We start from the raw sequence: 27,041 nt of genomic DNA on the forward strand, positions 1-27,041 counted from the left end.
CATATTTCCAGGGAATTGATTTTTAAGCATCTCAATTATTTAATGTATCTGATATTTTAAGCTGCGGGTATAGAAATATATCTAGATGCCACTGACTATTTTTTGTTTGTTTGTTTATTTGTTTTGTTTTGTTTTAATATATTTTGTTGATTTTTTACAGAGAGGAAGGAAGAGGGATAGAGAGCTAGAAACATCGATGAAAGAGAAACATCCATCAGCTGCCTCTTGCACATCCCCCATTGGGGGATGTGCTTGCAACCAAGATACATGCCCCTAACCGGAATCGAACCTGGGACCCTTCAGTCCACAGGCCAACGCTCTATCCACTGAGCCAAACCGGTTTTGGCAGCCACTGACTGTTTTATAGAAAACTTCACCAAATTAGTTATGAAGCTTAGTTTCAGTTCAGAGATGCCTGTTTAAATCTTACTAATTTGATAAGACAATGGCTCTGATTCCAGAGTTTACTTCAATGCTATCTTATACGACTGCATCACAGTCATAACTATTTTTTTTTAAATTCTGTGTTTAAGACTTTGCAGTCAGATAGATCTAAGTTTGAATTCCAGGTCTGTCACTGATTTGTTATATGGTATCTGACACATTACTTAATCTCTCTGAACTCAATTCATCATCCAAAAAAATGGGAAAAGGAGCTATACGTAAAACCACCATACTAAATCACTCCTCATTTCCATCCCCACTAATAGGCTAATACCAAGAAGAGAGAGAGAGACATTTTTTTTTTACAGAGAGGAAGGGAGAGGGATAGAGAGTTAGAAACATCAATGAGAGAGAAACAGTGATCAGCTGCCTCCTACACACTCCCTACTGGGTATGTGCCTGCAACCAAGGTATATGCCCTTGACCAGAATTGAACCTGTGACCCTTGAGTCACAGGCCAACACTCTATCCACTAAGCCAAACTGGTCAGGGTAAGAGAGAGACATTTTTTACCAAAGCATGGCTCCACTAAATTACCCAGAGGACCAGGATTGTGCCTGAAAAATGATGTGCCAGCTGATTGAAACAATCAGATGTGCCAGCTGATTGAAACAATTCAAAGTAGTAGCAGCTGGGTCCAAGGAACAGTAAAAATAATGAGAAATGGTAAAATGTGATACTTTACCCAAAGGATTCAAGAAAATATTTGATTAAGGAAAACACTTAGTAGCAGGCTGGAAGGCCCACATTAGCAGGTAATAGCTACCACACCAGGGAACTTTAGCAATTATTATAAATAAGATTATATCTCTATCTGTAGGTTCGCAAGACCTACGACACTGTAAGTTGCATATATGATGATATGAACCTCCACTCTTTAAAAATACATATATCACTTTTAAATAGAGCTATCACTTGGTTTTATTTTTGAAGTTTTTTTTTTGTGTGTGTATGTTTTCACAGTGCGAATATGGTTATAACTATAACATAGTAAAATAATACATCAGGATCATATTTTGCATACACCATATGAATTTGTTTAATGTGTTATTAGGCAGCTACATAACCATTAATTTTACATTTATAACTAACTTAATTTTTACCAGAAAATTATTTCCCTCTTCCCGATTGTAATTTCCCAATTCCCCTATTACTTATTCATAGGGTCTTTCTTTACTCTCTTAGCTTCCTCGACTCATGCCTATTCGGGCAATCAATGATTCAGGCAATAAATTGATTTATTTTTCTCAGTGCCTCACACATTTGTCTTTTATAAGCCCTTGTTTTGCCTCCACCCCTCCCCAGTTTAGATCCTTATCACTCATTCCTAGACTATCCCATTAGTCTTCCAACTGAGCTTACTGCCATTGTACATTCAACACCATATGCCGCAAGACTGAGCTTCTTTAGACCACATCATGCTCCAGCTCAAACAATGTCAATAATATCCACTTGGCAAGACAAGTTCAGAATTTCTTCTTCTAGTCCCTCCACTTATTGGCTCCCACACACTAAAATTTTCATTGGTTTCCAATGTTAATTAACTTTCTGCTCCAGTCCAATTGACCTGAGCAATTAACTTAGCATGTTTTACCTCCATGATTTTCCAGAAGCTATGCCTGTAATGAAACTCTATTTCTTCCATAAGTTCAACTCTAAATCACCAGTATACTGACAGTTCTCATTCCACTGAACTTTTGCAGCATTTACTGTTGACATTATTCATTAAGTAATAAAAGTCACCTGGCTTACTATAACTCCTTTACGCTGTTTCTTGCCTCTAGTAATTGTTCTAGTTCCCTTTACTTATATCCTGAAACTAGGTTATAAGCTCACAAATCAGATTCTTGCAATATATTTTATCAGCACACCTAGCACAGAAATTGGATTTTCAATATTTTTACTTTGGCTTAATTTGGATCCATCATTACTGGCCAAGAGCTATACACTATGAGGTCATTTTTTCACAATACTATTCTTTTTTTTTCTTCCTTTAAATATTTCAGAAGATGGGATCACAAAGATTGAATTTGAGGGAAATCAATAGAAATGATTATTATCGATTAGCCTAAATGGACATAAAGTCTCAAAAAAAAAAAAAAAAAAAACTTGAACTATACTCATGTTCTCTTAACTGACATTAATTCAGAATAATATAAATGGCACATTTATATTTATAAGTACAAAACAAAAGAGCATGATTTTTCTCTCTTTGTTGATTTACCCCAGAAATGTAGAACTTCAGCATCACACATCTATTTTGAGATGACAAAGGGTTTGCAGTATGAGTTTCAATGAAAACTATATGCTCTGTAGTAAACTACTATGAAATATATGATGCTAAATATAGTGCAAGACATACATCATAACATTTCTCTGATTTGACAAAACACATATGCACAGAAACGTTCCTGATGGAGATAAGAACTTAGTGATTAATGCCTCCCTCTCCCAGTAGATCCCATTAGAACATGTGCATCAAAGGAACAAGGACTTTGTTTTCTTCACCACTGCGTCCCCGAGTGCCTAGGACATGTAGTTAGTGCTCAAAGCCTACTCATTTGTTGAATAAATGAGCAAGTAAAAATTACTTAAATTCAATCCTATTATCTTTAAATGTTAACATTTTAAAATGCAAGTGCCATGCTAGACTCTATGAACACAGAACTTTCTCAGAAGTTTACAACCAAGTTGAATTAGTTGACATCACTCATTTTCAATTTGCATGAAAATCTAAAGTCACGTCAAAAATAGTGAGCAAAAACAATTTTGTTTGAATTTTGTAGTAAGTAGTATAAAAAATTGGGATGAAATGAGAAAAATATTCAAACGATACTAATTTCAGCAAAGTGAAAAGGTAATTTGGATGGTGCTTAAGATATATAGTTCTGTCAAAAATTCAAGAGTAGTTTGTTACAACTCTGAAAATTTATCTAAAGAATTTTTACATGGCATATTTACCTTATATTACATAGCCCTTCAGTGTGTTTTTGTACAAAAGTTCTTATTTTCCATCTACAGCTAAAGTAGGACATTGACTAAGAAGCAATAAGTAACTTCTACTTGAGGGAATTACCTTAGCCTCTAGGCCCCAGTTTCCTCCTCCTCTTCCTCTTCTCCCTCTTCCCCCTCCTCCTCCTCCTCCTTCTCTTTCTCTTTCTCCTCCACCATCTCTTCTGCCTCTCCACCTCCTCCTCCTTCTTCTGTCAATTGCCCCCCTCCACCACCCCAGGATTTTTTTTTAGGTATAATTAATAAATAAAGTTTCTTTCCTCCTTTCATTCCATCTCCTGAATATGATTGATTATCACACGTACACACACACACACACACACACACACACACATTTTACCCTTGATCTCAGATTTTCACAAAGGTTTTGCTTTCTTTCCTATCTGATTTCAGTCATTCCTTAAATCTGTTCTGTTGAACAAACTTCCAGTGTCTTTCTCATGCTCACCTAACCTCTAAACCCTAGCCAGACTGATTTGGACTTAGCGTTGTCTCCGAAAGCCCACACTGTCTCATCTCCTCAGGAGAATAGATAGGGCACTCCTTCAATTTATGTATCAACAAACAAAATGCCTAGAAAGGTTTGCCGACCTACTAAGCAATATAACAAATTGGAAACAGACTTAGATTAAGAACTCTATTAACTGTACTGTCATCAAAATATAAATTATTAACTCCAAAATGTATTGACACATCTTGATTAGACACATTTATATATACATATACATATGCATTTATATTTATGAACCTACTAGAGGCCTGGTGCATGAATTCCTGCACGAGTGTGGTCCTCTGCATGGCCTGTGGGGACTGGGCCGAAACCAGCAGTCCAACACCACCTGCTGCTCCTGCCTGCTGCTCCCGCTCATCCCAGCCCTGTGGCACCCGTCGCAGGCTCGTGCCCAGTCAGTCCCAATCCGGAGAGGCTGGCCCCCGCAGCGGTGCTCTCTAGCTGTGAGCCCTGTGTCTGGCCCCCGTCCCGAGGGGGCGTGGGATGCAATCGGCCCTCCTGGTAGGCAGTGGGATGCTCTTGCAGGCCAGGATCCAGATCCATCCCGCTGATGTTCATGCCAGTTGTCGGGAGCCACCGGTGGCCACTTTTATATTGTTTCTTTCTTGTGGAGCATCTAGGGAGGGGAAGTGGCTGTGGTGCCCAAGGCTGACTTCCAGGAGGCCAGCAGTGCTCTCAGGATTGTGCTGGTGGTGCTTGGCCCATTCTCCAGAGACTGGACCTGCAGGACTACTGAGGGAGGGAGTGATTGCTGCCGGGCTGGTCAGCCCCCGGGACAGGTTGGTAAGCTCAATGGCACTTCCATTGTAGGATCACATTGAACACCAGTGGGCAGCTTCTATTACATTGAGTGTCCTCCCCCTGGTGGTCAGTGTGTGTCATAGCAACCAGTCATTCCGTATCTTAGGCTTTTATAAATGTAGATGTACAATATATACATATGTTTTTACATATGTCCTCCCAGAAATGTAGCTTTTTAAAATCAGTTTATGAATCTAGTGCTAAATTCATACTAAGTGAATGGATAAATAAATAAACACCCTAATGGTGTAGTTGATCCACCGAGAAAATCTACCATTAGTGGAAACATAAAACTTGTTGGCCCACCACATATTTGGCAAAGACTTCAAAGATGGCTAAACCTCTTCAAAAATGGGCAAACTATACACTATCATGTATTTGTGATGACAAGGAAAGATTTATTTTGGATCATGGATGAAAGTAAGATTAAAACTTTAGTTCTGTAATTGGAAATTTGGCTATGAATCACACAAACTTAATATATTAGAGCCTAGCCTATAAAATGAACAAAAATTAAACAGATGTCTAACCACTTTTAAATAGTTAATAGAGGGATAAGTGCATTGACTATATAATCGGGAACCCAGACTCTTATAGTTTGGCATGTTTATTTTTTTTACCAGAAATAAAAAGCAAAATTAGTCACTTAAGTCTCACTAACTGATGCCTATAGTTTAAAAGAGCTGGAATGTTAACATATTTTAGCTATAAAATATAGGAATAAGCTTCTCTTTCAAATGTGTACATAATATTTCTTTAAAATATCAGCTTTTATGTTCAAAATGAAAAGATCTAGCATTTCAATAAGAAACTACCACATGGTACCAATAACTGTATTATTTCATTTAACCCTCATTTAATAATCACATGAGATAAATAGCTCTGTATCATTTTTCAGATGAAGAAACCAAATCTCAAGGAAAATGGTATCACTTCTGTGAGCCCTTAACTGCTCAGTGCTAAACTAAGATACAAACCCACATTTACCTTATACCCCCAAAACCTTTATGCTTTGCTTAACTGCTTCAAAAGTAAAGTCATTACAAAAGCACAGTTTCTAAGTTTTCTTTGATTGAAAGCATTAAGAATTTAATGAAAAGCATTTAAAAGAACATATTGTAATATGTTAAAGAGGAAAGTGTCCTCTAAGTATTGAGTCTGTCTCTCTTTACCAGCATGTTCTCGCCAAAGGCAAAGGCAGTGACTTGGAGTCTAACATATCAAGCATATCACAATGCACTCATAGCCTACATTAAATCGAGTTGATTTATAATTACATTCTTTGAGTTTCAAATAACTGCTGAACATATTTTATAGATATTTATATGAAATATCGATTTATATTTTGAAATATTTTTTAAAGTGCTAAGTCCACTTAAAATTTTTAGGCCCTATGTGGTTTGTTGTTGTTGTTTTTGTTGTTTGTTTGTTTTGTTTTAAATATATTTTTATTGATTTCAGAGAGGAAGGGAGAGAGAGAGATACAAACATCAATGATAGAGAATCACTGATATGCTGCCTCCTGTTTGACCCCTACTGGGGATCAACCTCACAACCTGTGCATGTCCCCTGACTGGGAATACAATCATTATCTCCTGTTTTCTAGGTCAATGCTCAACCACTGAGCCACACCAATAGGACCAGGTCCTATGTTTTTCAATAGGTCCAGTAAAACTCATAATTTCCTGGCACTATGTCTTTATTGATCCATGGGTGGGGTTGAGGGGGTAATGACACTGGGAAAGAAAGGCAAAGTCCTTTGCCTGGGTAACCTAGTAGATATCAGGACCAGGGACCCTATGATCTAGTTTTCTTTTATTTCACTATCACCTGCCTCAGTATGCATAGAATTCCACACAACGCATTATGTACAAAGACAGATTTGGGGGTGTTCATGCAGTCTCTCCTATGAAGCTCAGAATAGAATTGAGCAGAATTTCAGCTGGCTATTAAATGACATTTAGATTTGAAAGGATATGTAACTAAAGTATTAGTAATATTAGTAGTGGCATTAGTATTTTATAAAATAAATAAACCATAATATGCAGCCATAGCATGATGGCGCATCTTGACCAACCAGTTATTCAGTATATTTGAAGATTGTGTGTGTGTGTGTGTGTGTGCATGTATGTATCAGTGTACATATCCAACAATAAGGATAAATTATAAAATTTCAATACATGGAAAGTTATCTCATCAAATCTCATTTCATAAATCTAGAAAATTACACTTAAAGACATGAGGTGATTAATCCTTTTATATAGCTACATCGTAGCAGACTTGAGACTAACAATACATAAATTATTGTTTTTAACTATTTTCATGCTGCTATTGCAAGCAATTTCTATAGATAAATCATGATAATCAGTATTCCTTTTAAACAAAGAAAGTCCTACCTTACATCCTAATTTTGAAGAACAATATGATGAGCAATATGAAAACCATTAAGAAGCAGTGAGAAGCCAGGTTTGCCTGTTCAAATCCTGAGGCTGCAATCTTTTTTCAGTCCATGGTTTTACCTTTGATCATTGCTCAAAACTTTAAACTTCTTATTCTTTTGAAATACCTCAAATATTTCAGTAATGGCTCCTGCCTAAGGTTGGGCTTTAATTCCTTTGTGTTTCTCTAATAATGGCACACAGCTTCACATGCACGTTTCAACACATCTTCCCTACAGGAGGAAACTACTAAAAACTCAAGGCCATTGTTAACAAAAGAAAAGATTAGACAGAAAAGATTTCAGGAAATTTTAAAGACAATTTTTTAATTAGTTCATGTGATTTTGCTCACAAGGGTAACCACATTCAACAATAACATTTATCCTTCATTCCTGAGAACCAATGGGTGTCACCACCAGATGTAGACAAATTGGCTAAAGTATCACTTTAAAAAAAAAAAATTCCCTTATTCTCTCCATGCTCTGCTCCATTTGTGCAGACCTGGTTAACTTGAAATCTGTTTTTTAGTCTCCCTCATCTAATTCTTATTTTCTGACTAAGAAAATCACTTTTTTTTTTTAAGTTTTCAGGAGGTTCCAGTAAAGATCAAAGTAAGTGTCTTTGTTCTTTTATACCAAACCCTGACTTTCAAATATCATTGTTTTTATCTTTTTTAATAAAATCTTAGGCAATAAGAAAAGATATTAGATTAATCTTCCTTCAATACTTTTTAAGTTGCCTGTTGTCTCTGGGGACACTTCATCCTATAACTCATAAAATCACCATCAAACAAGTGCAATAACTAGATTGGCAGCATTTTTAGTTGAGGAAAGGAAAGACACAACTCTTTGCTTCAATAATTTCCAAGAGATTAATGTTTTACTCTCACTGCTATTGGCTCTAACACTGTGATCTATACTGCCAAACATTTCTATTCATTATTTTCATCTTCAGAGCAACTCTATAGAGTAGATATTATTAATTATATTTTATGTATGAACAAACCGAAACTCGAAGAGGATGGATGACTTGCTTAAAGTCACAGAACTAGTAAGTGGCAGAGTAGGGATTCAGGCCTAGGTCTGTCAATTTCCAAAGATTATATCTTTTGATTATACCATATTGCTAGAATGACGGTTTTTCTAAGATTGAGATAGGAGTGACTGAGAAAAGAGAATGACAAAGTAGATAGGGTAGTCAGGCACTTATTTGAGACCTGAAAATAATGCTATGTATAACATAAATGATAGAAAATATGGGTGATTATATAAAGTATAACAAATGCCTTTAGTTACAGATTGAAACAATATGCTGCTTCTGATTTTATAAATCTTCAAAATTTCCAAATTCCATACTTAGATAACTTGTTCAGCCACACATGCTCGCTTCACTAAACATTGAAAGTGAGAAGGGTATAAAACTCATTAAAGAAGAATGAGCCAAAGCCGGTTTGGCTCAGTGGATAGAGCGTCAACCTTCAGACTGAAAAGTCCCAGGTTCTATTCCGGTCAAGGGCATGCACATCCCCTACTGTTTCTAACTCTCTAACCCTCTCCCTTCCTCTCTGTAAAAAATCAATAAAATATATATTTTTTTTAAAAGAAGGAGAATGAATATTTTTCTCCAGTTGGATTTTGAATTTAAAAGGAGGAGTTGCATTGAGGTCATACAGTTCAGAATTAGCTAGCTGTTTCCTGAGCCCATGCTTATGGAGCACCTGTCAGAGGCAGGATAGATTGGCGGCATGTTCATGACTCAGCAAAGTAGATGTGAGTAGATAATCTTAATTGCTTGACTAATTATGTATGTGTCTAAATGGAGTTCTTTACTGATTAAGAGCAGTAATGGTTTTTCGGGTAGTTATACTGAGCTTATCATAGATAAATCACCAACATTATTAAGGTAATAATTACTAGGTAAACATTTTCTTTTTATCAGTACACTGTGCTTACTCTTAAAAGGCTCTAGTAAATTGGATTTTAATACCAGTGGCTCCATTAGAGAGGCATTACTTCCAGGAAAGTTTTAAATATTTCATGTGACATTAAGAGAGATTTTATCCACTATATCTAAAGTAATGTGCTTCATTCTGAACTCATCACCTTCCCCCACTCTGCTCCAAATGTGTTCTGCCTTCTTAGAAAAGGCCCTGGTATCTGTAGCCTCAGGTCAGACTGCTCCCCATCTGCCATCCAATTAGCCAAGTCCACGGACTGTCCGTGGCCTCAGACTTTCTCACTCCTATTTGTTCTTTATCTGCGACCACAGGGACCTTTTTAGAATAAAATCTGAGCAGGTGAACCCTCCTGCTTGAAACCATTTGGGAGTTCCTAACCATAGTTCCTTTAACACTGTACAATGCTCCCCTATGTGGCTCCCGCCTAATCTCCGCCCTCACCTGATGCCACTTTATGTTGATTCTGACTGGACTGCTTACACTTTCTCAAATCTGCAGGGCCTCGCCCGACTTCTGAGACTCTGTCCCTGTTTCTGCCGTGGTCTTGAATATTCTTTCCTGTCTTTTCCTTCAGTTTTCAGCACAACTTCCTCCCTCCGTTAAGCATTTACTGACTGGTTATGTGCTCTTACTGCATTTGTAATTTTATTTGGAATGTTTAGAGCATGGAACTCAGTCTAGCTCAGGAAGCAATACTAAGCGCTATGTTAAAAGCTAATAATATTTTATATTTCAGTTCTTTGAAATATCATTTTGGGTCTTTTTGTCTTTGTCATGTTTTTTTTTTTCCTTCATTAAAACATTCAATCAAAATTATTAATAAAAGTTAAATTCAAGTATTCTACTTTTAAAAAGGAGTCTTACTCATTATTATATAATAATTACATTATTAATTAAAATATAAATTTAATGATATACACAAATAATATTTCTAATTATTTTGGTTTTTATTTTGCCTCATTTTCTTTCCACTTGCATGTGTTCCTTAGGATATAAAATTTGGAATAGGAAGTCATATTCTATTTTTTCTCAAGTTATTTTATGTCGAAGATTCAAGATTATTTTATATCTAAGAAAGATAATTTCTCATTAGGAGTTTGATTCTAAAGATGTTCAGGCTTTTCACTGAAGTGAAATGTAGCCCTTTACTTCTAAAAACGAGATCAATTTCAAATTCAAGCTATTGCTCAGAAAAAATTTAATATTAAAAAGGGGAATATCAAGCCGAAACCAGTTTGGCTCAGTGGTAGAGCGTCGGTCTGCGTACTGAAAGATCCCCGGTTTGATTCTGATCAAGGGCATGTATGTTGGTTGTGGGCACATCCCCGGTGGGGGATGTGCAGGAGGCGGCTGGTCGATGTTTCTCTCTCATCGACATTTCTGGCTCTCTATCTCTCTCCCTTCCTGTCTGTAAAAAATCAGTAAAATATATTATAAATATTTTAAAAAAATTTTAAATCTTTAAAAAAAAAAGGGGGGGGGTATCAAAATAAGTAAGAAAATTGTGGTATGTCTGAAAAGTTGCCAAGAAGAATGTCAAACTAAGTTAGAAATAAGAAAATGAACTGATGACTGCAATGAGCTCCTTTTTATGTAATATACCCCAGTATGCCCATAATGATAGATCTATTCATATAAAAGCCAAGCGAGCGGAATGACTGGAAGGACCGAAACAACCAATCACTATGATGCAAGCTGTGGTCCAATGAGGGGGGGTGGGGCTAGCCAGCCAACCTCCTGTGGCCCCTCCCCAGGCCATTCTGGCACAAATTGGCCCTGATCTGGGTGGGCTGGCCAGACCCCACCTGTGCACAAATTTTAATAAGTACCCAGATAACAGAAATACATAGAGCACAGTCTTTGCCAATCAGAAAACAAAGCAGCTGAGATCAACCAAAGGACTTGTATGCATATATATAAGTCTAACCAGTGATCACAGACAACAGGGGGATGGGGGCTTGAGTGGGGGGGGGTTGGCAAGGTATTGGGGGGATGAGGACAAATATGTAATACCTTAATCAATAAAGAAAATTTTTAAGAAATAGGCACAGCCGAAACCGGTTTGGCTCAGTGGATAGAGCGTCGATCTGGGGACTGAAAGTCCCGGGTTTGACAAGGGCATGTACCTTGGTTGGGGGCACATCCCCAATGGGCGGTGTGCAGGAGGCAGCTGGTCGATGTTTCTCTCTCATCGATGTTTCTAACTCTCTATCCCTTTCTCTTCCTCTCTGAAAAAATCAATAAAATATATATTTTTTAAAATGTAAATGCATATTAAAAAAAAAGAAATAGGCGCAAAAAAAGCAGCTAGAATGTTGTAATGCAAAGCTATGTGCTTACAATATGCTTGCAAATAATGCACTGGGGCTGCAGTACGTTGTTTCTGTGGCTGCCTTGTATAAAAAATGAGGGAAAGGAAGGCTCAGGCACAAGGTCCACTCTAAAATTAGATTCCTTGTAGTCATTATGTTCCATTTAAGTTGAAATCTTACATGCAAGCCAAAATGGATTTTTGGATGAAGTGTGTAATTTTAAATGTTTTTGATAAGTCATGAACTGTTTGATTTTCAGTATTGACTACAAGTTACTAACTATTCCCTGATAGCTTACTGCAACAAACAATGAAGTTTAAGGGCATTACTGGGGTAAACTGTTTACTTCTCAATTGAAAGGAAATGAAAAGAGAACTTAGTCCCTATTTATCTGGGCCCATATACTCATCAACGTAGAAGAAAGGTAAATGACCATTACAGGACAGATACTGCTATTACGTGGCAGTATTGAATTGAACTCTTGAACCCCTATGTTCCTGTAAGAAGGCAGCCAAATTGATTATTCTAGTTTACTCACTTTTCTACAATCACCATTTTACTGACTTTTTAAAACAGATTCAGATAATTTAAAGAGAGCAATTGGTCATTGGACAAGCACACTCGAGCTTTGGAACCTGAGTCTCAAAATCACAATTATGCAAAATTGTCTACCCACAATCATCTGCTGAGTGTGGTGCTAATTCAGAGCATGTCCAGGCTGAAAGAGTGACACAACCAGCTCCAGCCCACTGCTAACGAAATTTATCCTTGCTGAGATGGTTCCAACTTTTTTCATCCTGTTCATGTGCTGTAAAAGCCATTTTAAAGTCTCTTATAAATATTTAATGTAAGAGCTCCTGTGGTTCAATGGACTATCATTTGTAACTACTTGTGAAATGTGAGGGCAAAGATAAACTTCTGAAATAATCAGGTAAGTTTTAAGTGGTCTCTCTTTTCCTTCCAGAGTAAGGGTTCCTCTGAGTCGCTCTCCCAGATCTCCAGAGCCCTATTCTTCAGTCCTGCTACCCAGAGAGGACTTAACTAACACCTGATACACATGGAAGGGCCTGCTGACATGATATTTCTTCTTCCAACTCATATTAAAATCTAATGTTCCATAATCCGTTCCTTCAGGGCATGACAAGGTGACAGAAAGTCACTGACGATCAGTTGGAGGAAATGAGTCCATGCACCCAGTGACTTGCTGCCTCTATTGGAGTCAAGCCTTCCAGCTGGAGTGGTTGATGAAAGGTTCATAGGGAAAAGGAGATCTGACCTGAGTCTAGGATGATAAGAGCAACTGCAATAGACAGAAAGGGAAGATGACATCTCAGTATGTGTACAAATCACTCAGATTGGTCCACTAGAATCCAAGGTTTTAAGCTGTTCACCTTCCAACTAATGTTCTAAGTAAAGACAAGAAATGTTTTTAATAAGTGTAGATACACAGCTAGGGAACCAGACATAAACAAATAACAGGGTCTAACTCTAAGAAGGAAATAATGCTTGGGATTTATTTTTCTGTTTTGTTAACTGAATTTTTGCTTATATAATAAAATATTAAGAATTAAAGTCACCTTATTTAATACATTATCAAAGAAAAGAAAAAGGAAATGGTATAGAATTGACACTCCAAGACAATATCACTTGCTTTGGAATAGAATTTTAAAAAAAGAACATCATGGTATTACATCAAATAGAACCTCGTGTAGCTAAGTTACAATGAAGAACTTGCTTATGATTACTTCCGTGAGAAGGATAGATGCAAGAGTATGATGTTTCTTATATATAGAAAGAAAGATGTATAAATATAGTGGGAAGTCCATTGACTTTGGATAGATAACCTATGTTTAAATTTCAGACCTACTTACTTACTAGCTTCTTTGATTTTGAGCAGCTCATCTATCACCCTCCTTCTGTAAAATGAAAATAATATTCATCTCACAGCATTTTGAGGATATATATTATAGGTAATAGTTTTGCAAACTATCCATCTATACTATAATAATAAAGAGCTAATATGCTAATAAGAGGGACGCTGTAATGGGTAACGACCAGGTTATTAGCATATTAGCTGGGGCATTTCTCTGGAGACAAGCTGGAAGTGGGGAGGCACTTGGAGGAGGCAGGATCATCCTGTGCCGGGGAGGACAGGAGTGAGAGCTCATAGCACCCCCCTCACCAGTCCTTTACCACCCACCACTCACACTCTGAGTGCCCTGTGGCCCACCTGCCAGGGGAAGGAGCACAGCTCAGCAGGCAGGAGGCTTCCATGCTCTCCTCTGGGCCATGACCAGGTGGAGCCACCACATTGCTCTGGAGACAGGGCAGAAACAGGAAGGCGCCCAGAGAAGGCAGGACCAGCCCAAGGTGACTGGAGGGACTGAGGTCAGAGCTTGAAGCAGCCAGAGAAGGCCAGAGGGTTTGGGGGCTGGGCCAGGCATGCTGGAGCTCTGTGTGGACAGGTTTGGGAGTCAGAACAGGGCTGCAGGTGGGTGGGCGGTTCCACACAATATTGCATGCTGGGCTCCTAGTATATATATATAAAAGCCTAAACAACCATCCAACCATTCGACTGTCTGACCAGTAGTTAAGATACGCAATGATCACCAGGGGGAAGATGCTCAACCCAGGAGTTGCCAAGCTGCGGTGACTTGGCAGCTGTGGTTCTCGTGTGACACATCTGGAACAAAGAGGAGGGAGCCCAATTTTGGGGTGTTTTACTGGAGAAACCTCCTCTCGCAACCTAGGACCCCTTGGGGATGTTGGAGAGCCAGTTTTGGCCCAATCCTTGCAGGCCAGGCCAAGGGACTCCACTGGTGCACAAATCTATGCTCCAAGCCTCTGGTAAAACTATAAAAGCTAAGATAAGTTACTGTTAAACTCTTTACATTTGCCTTTGAGTTTATATTATTTTTTAAATTATTTTATTTGTAGCCTAGGAGGAATATTTCTTTTATGTGATAAAAGTGTCTCAAAATATGTATTTAATATGCTCCTTGTACTGTAACTGTCCATATAAACAGTGCAGCTGGTGTTGGTCTTGACTCCGACTATGGCTGTGAACTATAAAACTACAGTATGAAAATATCTTTGACTATCTCCAAGACCTTAAGCAAAAAGTGCCCTTTATTGGCTTAGTAAAGCAGGAATTCTGGGCTATTCACCAGGTAAAATGACCTGTGGTAGAATTTGAGATGAGCCATTCTAGCTCAGTCATTCATGACATTTTTCTTCACTGAAAAGTGAAGGTGAATAGCTCTCTGGCATCATTTTTTTAAAAATCCTTTCATCACTGGGGCAAGTGGTCAGTGCTTAAGATCTATGAAGGGAGAATGGATAATCCTTTGAAAAGCAAATCCTGTCTGTGTCTGTCCTGCTTGATCTGAAATCCCTAAACATATGGCAAACGAGCAAGGTTCCTGTATTGAGCTTTAGAATCCTCAGCCAAAACTAGAGGAAATAGAAAAGTCTAATGAACAAAACGAACTGACAAGCAAAATAGAGACAGACTTGCCCTAACCAGTTTGGCTCAGTGGATAGAGCATCGGCCTATGGATTGAAGGATCCCAAGTTCGATTCTGGTCAAGAGCATGTACCTTGGTTGCGGACACATCCCCAGCAGGGGGTATGCAGGAGGCAACTGATCACTGTTTCTCTCTCATCAATGTTTCTATCTATCTATCCCTCTCCCTTCCTCTCTGTAAAAAAAAAAATCAATAAAATATATATATTTTTTAAAAACTTAAAAAACAATAGAGATAGACTCATAGATAGAGGCTGACAGCCATTCGGGATGGGGGTGTGCTGCAGGTGTGTGGAGGAACTGAGCAAAAAAGAAAAAGAAAAGAGAGAGAAAAATTCATGGACATGGAAAACAATGTGGTGATTACAGAGGAAGAGGGCATGGTGGGCGGAGGACAGTGTAGGAGGGGTAAATGGTAATGGAAGGAGACTTGACTTGGGGTACAGATGATGTATTGTGAAATTGTACAAATGAAAACTATATAATTTTATTAACCAGTGTCACCTCAATACATTCAATAAAAAGGGGGGTGCAGAATTAGGGTCCTAGCCAGTTTTGCTCAGTGGATAAAGCATTGGCTTGCAGACTAAAGGGTACCAGGTTTGATTCTGGTCAAGGGCACATGCCCAGGTTGTGGGCTTCATACTCAGGAGGGGGCATGCAGAAGGCAGTCAATCAATGATTCTCTCTCATCATTAATGTTTATCTCTCTTTCCTTCTCCCTTCCTCTCTGATATTAATAAAAATACATTTTGAAAAAAAGAAGAAGAAAATAAAGAAAGAAATTAGGCCAGGTCAAAAGTAAAAAATAAATAAATAAGTGAAGCAGGAATGTTAACCATAATCTAACATAATTATTTTCCTTTGCTCTTTCCATTATTTTTCCTTTAATTAAATCTTAGCTATGGTACAATTATCAATAATTTGTGTAATAAATGTTCCACAGACTATGTAGGAAATGACTGAATGACTTAAAGCAAAAAATTATAATGATGTGCAGATTGTGAGGAAATATTTGAGCTTCTCTTGAGAAGACCTCATGGGCCTTATCATAGCTAATTGAAATCTAGGACAGGTAAATTATAGAATACAAATTAAAGGTCATAACAAACCAATTATGAAAAGCAAATCTTCCCTAGTGAATCACCCATATATAATAAGACTGCCAAAGCCTCTCACATAAACCAGAGTGGGGCAAGAATAAATCCACTATCAATAGGATTGCTGACATACATCATCTTGCTTGATTCCAGCATGATCTGTTATCATGCTCTGTGCTTCATAGAACTAGGAACTAAAGCTCAGAAATTCATATATACCATGTAATTCTAAGGTTAGGGCTCTTAGTTCTTCACAAAGCTAACTCCCAATGTGAAAATCATGGGAAAGCAGTTTGGAAGTTACTATTATATATGATTTTGGAATAAAGCAATAGTGCCCTAGACAGAGCAGCCAATAAAAATATTGCATCCTCCATATGGACCACAAGGCCCATCACAATGTCATACCTACATGGATCCAGGGCACTCCTCTATGTCACCTGCCTGGGCCCCGAGGGCATTTTAATTTAAGCCCTTGGTAAATTCTGCCTCCAAATGTGCCTGGAATTGTTGGAAAAGTCAAAGTTATAACTAGAAAAGGATGGAAGACAAGGTAGAAAATCCCAAAACTTTCAGACTTGCTCCTAAGCAATATATATATATATATATATATATATATATATATATATATATATATATATATATATATATATACACATAGCCTTAGAGCACTAATTAAGTATACAATTTTACCTATCTATTCCCAAAAATTCTAGTTTAGCACTTCTTAATTGGGATTAAGGAATCTGTATTTTAACAACTCCACCAGGTGAGTCTCATCATGAGAGAAGTTTGGGAAACACTGATCTAGAGGACTGAACACTGTGCTTTAATCAGAGTAAGTGCCTAAATTTTTAATGGATGGTAATTGGATTTAAGGATCTATTTGCATGCATTTAAATTTAATAACCCATATGAAAATACTATTGCAAACATTAGAGATTTTTGTGGCAGATTTGTGTGTGGCCAAATAACTTTATAGACACCAATGTCCTGCTTATTTTAAAAACTGTAAAGGGCTCATATTTCATGAAAATTATATTTGTAAACATGATCAGTTGAACAAGTACTACATGAGATACATAACATGTCCTTAATTGTGCATTATTATCCTGATGCATTAGGAAGTATGGTACATCTTTTTTCCTTATCAAAAAACCCCATCTCTTGGGGATACTGTTGGACACTGCCTAATGCAGTCAGAATTGGAAAAGAGCTGCACTATCTTCCAATAAGAAATGCAGGCTTTGGGAGAACTCAGCTTTCCTCAGGGGGCTGCATGTCTTCAGTATTACTTGATTGCAGGCACTATGCTATGCACTGTCTCATACCTCAATATCCTATTTAAGAAAGGAGGAAACCAAGCCCATAGACATTATGTACACGCCTAACGACTCACCACTGGTAACTGGGAATGCTGACTTTCTAACCCCTGTCTTACTCCAAAGCCAGTGCTTTACCTATTACAAATACTGCCTCTCTATATTATGCAAAAGTACCATAGAGTTCTTTTCTTTTCTTTTTTTAAAAATATATTTTATTGATTTTTCACAGAGAGGAAGAGAGAGGGATAGAGAGTCATCGACCAGTTGCCTCCTGCACACCTCCCACTGGGGATGTGCCCGCAACCAAGGTATAATACATGCCCTTGACCGGAATCAAACCTGGGACCTCTCAGTCTGCAGACCGACGCTCTATCCACTGAGCCAAACCGGTTTCGGCCCATAGAGTTATTTTCATCTGTTATGTCCAAAATATGAAAAATGAAGTGAATTGACCCTACCACAATTCTGTCATATTTCACTAATCTATTTCTAGTTAAAATCAACATAAAGGTAAAAAGAATATGATATTTATTCAAAATGAACAAAAGTAGTAATTAGGCTGAAATAAAGTACTAGAACTATTTCATAGTTTTATAATTGACCCTTTCATTATTTCCATTTATTTAAAGAGTAGACTAGTTTGTTATATTTAGAATATAGCAAATTTTGACATGACTAAGGACTAGAAACTCATCTTTGGCTCGCAATTATTCCAACTGATTGGGCTATTTGGCTGAACAGATCAAATAGTTATGGGAAAATATGTCAGTCAATTGTATCTCTGAAAGCTACATGCTTTATATCATTTAGCATGGTTTGGCATTCAATAACTCATAAAAATAAATGCTGAGGAGAAAAATACAATTTCTCCTGAAATTCCTTAGAAATTGATACCAGTTGATTCTTTAATGGTCTTCAAACATTGACATTTCTTTGCTTTGACTGTCATTAATACTAAGAAGGAAAAATAAAAGCTGAACAATCAACAGGGGTTGTGGATCAGAATGAATTACAACCACATTCTCAGAGAAGATGAGAAAACCTAGAATGAAACAAAACTCCTTGGATGATGGGTCCAGTAGAGCTTTTGATTGGGGGTCCCTGGGGGTGACAGGCATCTGCAGGTCTGGGCTTATGATGTCTTACCCATCATTAAGAGTCCCAGGAAAATCTTTAGTGTGATTTCTGGAGCTTGCACTCAAGGTGTTCACTGCCTTTCAATCACAAATTGTTCATTTTGTTACACAGAGAGACTCCATGAAAAGAGAGTGTGTGCATATGAATGCTCTAACACTGGAAATAAATCTCCGCTTAAACTTTGGTTGACCCTGCAAAACCTCCCATCAACAGAAATTCCTGGAACCCACCTCTCTGTTTGAACAACCCAATCTGAGTCCAGTACTATTCTCTAGATACCATCCAGTGTCTCTCAGGATTATAAATACAAAGCCTTCAAAACCTCATTGGTTAGCTTGGTGTTAGAGTTCTAAAATGCAAGCTTCATTTAGAAAGTCATATGCTACCTCCAGAAGGGACTATGGATTCTTTCTCAGTGTGTAGACCTGAATAGCACAGTCAATTTGAAAGCCCAGTTCTTGCTACTGACTGCACTTACTATCAAGATTGAAGAGAGACAGAGTGGTATTTAATTTATATAACTCATATAATGTGGAGGATCCTAATCTATATAAGAAAATGTTTTTATTCCTCAGTTCTAAGAATATTTAGAGCTAACAGTGCCAAAGGGAAAGCCAATAGCCCCAAAATCAGATCCATTAAATTTAATTGTAACCATATTGTCTCTGCTTAACCATAAGTGGAAAAGAATGGGTGCCATAAACTTTAATAGTCAGACTTTTTACTGGAAGATTGTGCACAGCGCTGGGTTCCAAAGGCCAACAGACAAGGATATTTTAGATACAATTCACTCAAGCCTTATAGGGGCCTGGGAATATTCATCCAGAAGAGAACATGATAAAGATTATCCTCTGTAATAAAAGCCTAATATGCTAAGTATCTGGTCGTCCAGTCATCCATTCAACCAATCAAAGCATAATGTGCTAATTATATGCTAAGGCTACTCAACCACTCCCTATGATGTGCACTGACCACTAGAGGGCAGACAGTAGACCAATCAACCAGTCACTATGACGTGCACTGACCACCAGGGGGCAGATGCTCCAACCAGTAGATTAGCTTTTTGCCGAGGTTTGGTGGGACTAAGCAAGACAGGGCCAGACACACCCTGGAGCTTTCCCATGGTCCCTCCCCAGCTGGCCAGCCTCCTGTGACCCTCCCCAGCCTTGATCATGCACCAGTTGGGTCCCTTGGCCTTACCTGCATCTTCTGCAATCTGGGACCCCTCAGGGAATGTCAGAAAGCTGGTTCTGGCCAGATCCCGCAGATCAGGACAAGGGACCCCACTGTGCACAAATTGGTGCACCAGACCTCCAGTTTGTATATGTTTTAAAAGGTGAGTAAATAAACTTTCATTGAAGACAGTAAATAGTTACTTTAGAATGAAGTGTGGCATTACTCAATTTTGGTGTAACAAACTAATTTTTTAACAACTAAAATTATTGGATCTAGAATTGGAAAATTGGAGTAACTATGGATTTTTCTCTGAGATATATAAAATGGAGTGAGTTTCTGAGATTTGGATTGACTTATGTATCTTTCATGAAGATGTGTGGTTAGATTAGGTATTTTCTGAAGTTCTGTTCCAATTCTACATTTCTAATACTGGTGACCAAATATATAATTTCTCATAAGTCTAGTTAAAGACAAGTATGTTTAAGTAAATACAGAAATGTGATGAAATAAATTGAATAAAGTGGCATTGCACTTATTTCTGAATAGAGAAAATGTATGAGTAGTCATCCCTCTAAATAAAAACACAAGAACCAAACTATTTAACTGCATATTTTCCAAGAGTAAAAGCAAAGAGCACACAGTACAAGAACAGACAATGAGCTCTGCTATATAGCCTCAGAGGGCTTATCGTAAACAGGCCCTTAACAGAAAATGAACTAAAAATTAATTTTCTACAAGGTCACTCACGTTATTAGCCCCAAATAAACCTTTTAAGGTGAAAGTTTTCTTCTGCACTTCTCTGCCCCCACATCTCAAGTTTCCAGTATCTTTTTATTGCCTCTGGCTGTTCAGAGTCATTCCTAGGAACAAGCACATAGTCCCTGCCCTCTCCACCCTAAACACTCTTTGCTATTACATTTTTTAAGGCATGATGTTTTCAATTTAAAATGTTTTGTACTGTTTTCCATTATTTTGAGTTAAACTGATGAATCTATGCCAGAGGATGATAGATCCTTAACAGGTTACTATCTGTGGCTGTAGTGCTTCTCCTGCTTAGAATCCTAGGCTACTGGTTAGACAGGGACTGACAGGCATTTTGTTGCACCTGAAATCCTATCAGCCAGGTGCTCCCTTCACCAGCGTGGATGAACTAGTAAACAATCTGGATTTACATATTGGAACATCTTTCTGTTCTTTCTCCTCATCAAATATAAACAGAATGTATAAGTATTTCTAAATGCAAAGTTAAATCTTTCAAATATTATTTTATTTTTATTATTTCTGTACACTTTAAAAATTTATTGATTTCAGAGAGGACAGGAGAGGGAGAAAGAGAGAGAAACATAGATGATGAGAGAGAATCACTGATTGGTTGCCTCCTGCATGCCCCCTACTGGGGATCAGGTGAGCAACTCATCATGTGCCCTGACCGGGAATCAAATCATGACCTCTGGGTTCATAGGGTGATGCTCAAGCACTGAGCTACACTGGCTGGGATGCAAACTCTTGAAAAGGTTAAAAAATAAGCTACGTTTAACTCATTTAACAAGGATTGCAATACACCGATCTAATCATATACATTGAAAAGGTTTATTAACTATGATTCTATATGGAAAATTTAATTTTCTTTGCTTTATTAATTGACAATAAAGAAAGGCTTTTCAGGGATTTTAAACAGCACTAATGATATTTGATTCCAGGAACACTCATTTGTTTCCTGGGCAATTTCAATAAATTAAAGAGATTTGTTTCGTTTGCCAGGATTTAAAGCTGCAATCAATTATTATTTGTCAAAGAACATATTGCTTTATTGAGAGCTAAAAGAAGCAATTGCTTAAAAAAAGGTCATTTAATACTTAACGAGGTTTTTGTTGCTGCTATTTGTCTTGGCTTGTTTGTTTGATAAAGATTGTTCAGGTAACATTTGGAACAAGGAATTGTTGGTTATGGCAAAAATATTTGATACAAATCAGATTATGAGGATCACCAATGAGAGCTAGTTTTTATATCTTAACCTTAAATATCATATGCAAAGTTTATATTCCAGAACACCTAAGCTAATAACACCTAACATTTGTTGCACTTTGCAATTTTTAAAGTGTGTTTAATTAATTCTTTCAATCATTACAACAACCCTGTGATGTAGGAAGGATGGACTTTATAATCCCTATTTTATAGATGAGAAAATAAAACTTGTAGATATTGTCCCTTACCCAAGAACACATGTCTAATAAAAGTTAGCAACCAGAGTTGGTTGGGCTTCATATGATGTTCTTTTGTTGCTGTTTGTTTGCTTGTTTATTTGATCCTTAGACTTATTTCCTCAATAATCACGGTTTTAGATAATTGTTACTGAGAAAACTACAATATATAAGCATTTGGGTTTTTGCTGCAAGAACCGATCAGTAGTTCAAATCTCTGGTTGCCATACACGTTGCTATACAGAGCCAAAGACTGACATAACAGTCCTTGAAAACTATTCTCATTTCCAAAAGGAGAATGAAGACTAGGGGAGATGACATTACTAAAACCACACAGTTCTCTGTGAGATGCAATTTGCATCTAAGTCCTCTCCAAAGGTGCTTATAAAAAGAGAAAATGATGGAGTCTAGAAGGGAACTAGCACCCTGCCATCTAGTGATTAGGAGGTCTGATGAGAAAAGGTTTCTAGAGAAAATAAAAAATTTGTTCACAGGGACATTAAAATAAAATTCCTAATCTAATAAGCAAAGTGGTCTAGAGACAACAGACTTATTTAAAGGTTGGGTTTGCTTGTCAACAGGACATGAATGTGAATGTGAATGTCTAGTCACATTTACAGAGCCTTCACTGTGTATTGCAGACTGGAATCTGTAGGGCCAGAATCATGCCATAGGAAATGCATGGGCTCTAGAATCAGAACGATCTGTGTTTGTCTTGTGTAATCTGTCACTTCGAGTGGAAGAAATTCTGCAAAAATCACCTCACCTCTCTGATGCACACTTTCCTCAGCTATAAATGGAAAATATTTGGCATTCAAGAAGCTATAGTTACTACTTCCGGAGCTCGAATGAGTTCCCTGGCTATACTATGTTCAAACATTGACAATACCTGCAGAATTCTAAAAGCTGCTCTTTAGTAGGCAAAAGACACCTAGAAATCAAGATGGGCAACCCTTTTCAAGGTTGGCGTAGGGAGGTAAGTTCTAGGACATTATGGAAAAGTCTGCCACTATGAGCAAAGATAGTGATGAGAAATTGCTATAAAATTACCTCCAATCTGAGATTTCATTATTATATTTACTTACTTGTTTTTACTTGTAAACTATGAATGTATATCATCTGCACCTCTTATTCATCTAAATATAAGTTAAAATTTTAAGTGAGATAATATATTTCAAAACGATTTTAAAATGCTATAGCACTTTAAAATTGTAGGATCAAATTATGAGTCTTTGTTTTCAGCAGAAATAAATGTGCTTGTTTTTTTGTGTTTTTTTTAAATATGTTTTTATTGATTTTGTTAGAGAAAGGAAGGAGAGGGATAGATAGCATCGACAGATAGATAGAACATTGATGAGAGAGAAACATCATCTATCAGCTGCCTCCTGCATGCCCCCTAGAGGGGATGGAGCCTGAAAACCAGGCATGTGCCCTAATTGGGAATCGAACCAGTGACCTCTTGATTCATGGGTCAACACAACCACTGAGCCACGGAGGCCAGGCTGCTTATTCATTTTTTTTTTATCAGCTAACCACATTTCTATTTTTGGACCCAATGATAAATGTTCTATTAGATTTTTACCTTCTTTTCTTATGTATAACTTCTCTAATAAGAAAGGAATCTGAAAAAGTCAGTCTGTTTTGTCCTGATATTCTTAAAACATCATTTACTACAACTTATACTTAGGCTTGTTTCCACTATTCAAACTCCTTTTGTTCATCCTTATTGTTTCTTCCTACAAAAATCCAACACCAAGTCCTGCCTGGCTACCAATTAATCCCATGACCTTTGCTGTCTTATGTTACTAGGAAAAGCCACTAAAATGTGAGATTAAAATCACCTCCCTATAATAAGTAAATGATGTTTGCATATTACAGATCATTGTTCTCTACCAGAAATAATAATCAGCTTTACTTTTTACAGGAAATGGAAAATAAAACCTCAACAAATGGATGCGATCCTTCAGAATGGCTCTCAAATGGACAGAGATGAAAATTGATCTGGTTACTTGTCAGTTGCATTATTCAGAGATGACATCATCAGCAAAGCAATAGCCAATGCTGGCTCCTTGCCCACCCCATGACAACTTTTCATAGATTAAAAAAAAAAACAAAAAAACACAAACCTATTCTGTAAAGATATAAGCATCTCAAGAGCTGTAATTTGAGCTTTGAATCCTAATTACATAACTTTCTACCAGCCTCATTAGTAAGCATGAAATCAAATTCTATATAAACACCTGAACACGGGACAGCGAATGCGAGCAAAACATTTCATAGTATATCACCGTCACCAATGTGTTATTCTAGAAGCAAAGCAGGCTGCTGGCTGAGACAGTTTCCATATTTATTTCTGGTTTTGTTTATGATCCATTGTAGAGATGAACGTGTTAGATTGTTGCTAATTGAAATGCAGAGTTAAAGTCTTTTGGCAATGAAATGCTCTTTGATGTTATTCTCACAATTCTATTCTGCTCCATCGTGAAACAGGACGTGCTCCCTTACCTGGGGGGTTATGTTCGCTGAGAATCACGAGGGATGCCGGGGTGGGTCTTCTTTTCCTGATCTGTGAACAACAGAGGCCCAGCGGAGGTCAGTGGGAGCCAGACACTGCTCCAGGTCACCCCCCAGCTTGCAAAGCTGTCCCACCCTCATCTCCCAACATGCAAAAGCAAGTATCTGGAGGGCACACAGGAGGTGCTCACTACATTTACTTTGAAACATAGAAAGTCAGACAGTAGAACTGTCATATATGACTATCACCTTTGTTTTTCCGAGAAGCTACACTTCCACAAAAAAGAAATAATTGTATACAATCAAATGATGCCTCCGAAAATTAAAATGCACTGAAGGAAGGTAGAGGGATGACTTGCTAATTTCATAATATTAATGATGCTTTCAAGATTCATTATACTTATATCTAAATGAGAGAAGCTTAGAAAACTCAAATTTTTAGCAGGTTAAATTTAACAGAATGAGTTTTTAATTTTAGTTAATATTATAAGTTTTTCTTACTTTCTAGTATATCATTTAGAATAAATCAACAAACAAAAAATGAATATGGATCTTACAAGAGTATGTTACTCATTTAAAATTAATTGGTGTAGTGTGTGGTTTTACTTAATTTAAGTTATAAGAGTATATTATGATTAAAATTTCCAATATGTTCATGATTCCTTGAATATATGTCAGTAGGAGAGTAGACAAAATTTACCAATGACACCTTGTTCAAGACAGAACCAATGCCTCATTCGACACAGATACGTGTTCAAGGTTGTATTTAACCGGCCCAAGACTGAGTGAATCTACTTCAGCATCATAGAAAATTATGAGTCTCAGATTTAATAATTGTTTTTAAAGCTTTGTATATAATATTTGGTTAAAGATTCAGGGATAACTTAGGTTTTAAGAAATTAATGAATTAAGTTGATGATCCTGTAAATTTCTTTGCTTTTGTCTCCTCGCTGCTATACTTTTACTACTAATGATATTTTAAGTGGTTCTGAATATGAAAGGCAATACTATAGATATAAACTAACCACATGTGAGAGAGTCAGAGACAGAAAGACAAAGAGAAAAATACATATAGACATAGTATAGATGGAAAAGGAATTCAAGAAATGTTAAAATACTATCTCTAATATCTGAATAAAATGCTTTTTAAATTGCACATATACCTACACATCCCATCTATCATATGTTACATATATTTATAATTACTGTTCTGGATATATAATAAAAAAACACATGAAAATAAAATATTAAGTGTATCATCTGAAATTATTCCAAGATTTAATGCTTTCATTGTTAAACGAATCTTTATCTTTTTATTTCATAAGTAATGAAATAAAAGGTTGTTAAATTTTAGAATTTACTTTTAAGTTTCTCTAAATGTTGAACATGTTATTTTAATGCACAAAAGCAAAGATATTTTCGGATCCAAATCTGAATTGCTAATATAACCATTTTTCCCTAGCAGATGCTAATTTTGCATCACATGAAATGCTGCATTTTAACCAATAGTTCACCCAGTGCAACTCAAACACAAGTGCATGTGGAAACCAATTTATTTCTCATTCGTGTGTCCTGGAAATCCACGACGTTGGGCAAATTCAAGAGGTAGAGAAGCCTTCCATTAATAACAAGCATGTCCGTCCATGTTACTTTAGATCCAACAACTGGTCCCCACCCAGTCCTGCTTACCTGCTCCGCCGCTTCGGGTGCGATCTGACTCTGGAACAAAGGTACAGCGAACTGTATCTTTTTGGGACTGTTGGGCTCCATGGTGATGATGAGAATTAGCCAAACACGTGGAGGACTCCGAAGGACAAACCCCAAGCGGTGTCTGGGATGTGTCTCCTCGGGCACACTCCACCCGGCCACACAGAGCGCTTCCTAATGAATAGCTGTAATTCCAGCGTGAGCAAGTGAGGATGCCGCGGTCCGAGCAACTCCCTCTTTCAAATCCACACTGACGTCTGGTTTGTTCCCTTACCAATCTCTCAGATCTTCTCAGCACAAGACGGAAAGGAATAATAAGCTAATTGTATGCCTCTCCACTACTACACATGCCAAACGTTCACTCAGCAGTTAATTGAAAATGCAATGCTAGCCCTGAAGGACGCACTGCCCTGGGATTTGAAAGAAAGGGCTCTATCCATTGCACATGACTGACCGGCTGCTCCAAAGTGCAACGCAAGCTCCCTCTGAGTATTGCAGGGACGGGCCATTCATTATTGATGACTATAAAGCAGGAAGTTTTTGGAGTTGGGGGCAGGGTTTGCGTATGGAGTCATTTCATTTCTCTTGCAGCAACTTGTAATTCAGACACCCTTGCTCTTGTATATGCAGCCACCGAATAGATGAATGGCCACAGAGGGTGAGCCACAACCAATAATACCTCCTATCTCTGGTTAGCAGGCAGAGCAGCTGTGGTGTGGTGAGAACAGCTGAGCAGATCTTTATTCAAGTTCCATCTCTTCCATTAACAAGCTCTGTAGCCTGAAGCAAATCATAGGTTATGACTAGGCCCCTATACTCTCATCAGAAAAATGGGGGGGAGGGGGGGGAGAAAGGGGGTTGGAATCAATGACCTTTAAGG

At 37.5% G+C, this 27,041-nt stretch overlaps 1 protein-coding gene across 2 annotated transcripts in view; it reads right to left on the reverse strand.

Annotated features, from left to right (window-relative positions):
* The window catches only part of PPP1R1C (protein phosphatase 1 regulatory inhibitor subunit 1C), a 96,225-nt gene extending 69,532 nt beyond the window's left edge, over positions 1-26,693 (reverse strand). Inside the window, exons 1-2 of one of the 2 annotated variants that reach the window (XM_036422110.2) lie at positions 26,144-26,693; positions 24,446-24,506 (exon numbers count right to left, since the gene is read on the reverse strand). In XM_036422110.2, coding sequence (XP_036278003.1) covers positions 24,446-24,506; positions 26,144-26,224 — 142 coding nt within the window. In that variant the 5' untranslated portion in view covers positions 26,225-26,693. The remainder of the gene's footprint in view (positions 1-24,445; positions 24,507-26,143) is intronic. The other variant, XM_036422109.2, reaches the window with a different exon arrangement.
* Positions 26,694-27,041: the final 348 nt, after the last annotated feature.

The sequence above is a fragment of the Pipistrellus kuhlii genome, unplaced genomic scaffold, assembly GCF_014108245.1.
Source record: "Pipistrellus kuhlii isolate mPipKuh1 unplaced genomic scaffold, mPipKuh1.p scaffold_m20_p_7, whole genome shotgun sequence".
Taxonomy (NCBI): domain Eukaryota; kingdom Metazoa; phylum Chordata; class Mammalia; order Chiroptera; family Vespertilionidae; genus Pipistrellus; species Pipistrellus kuhlii.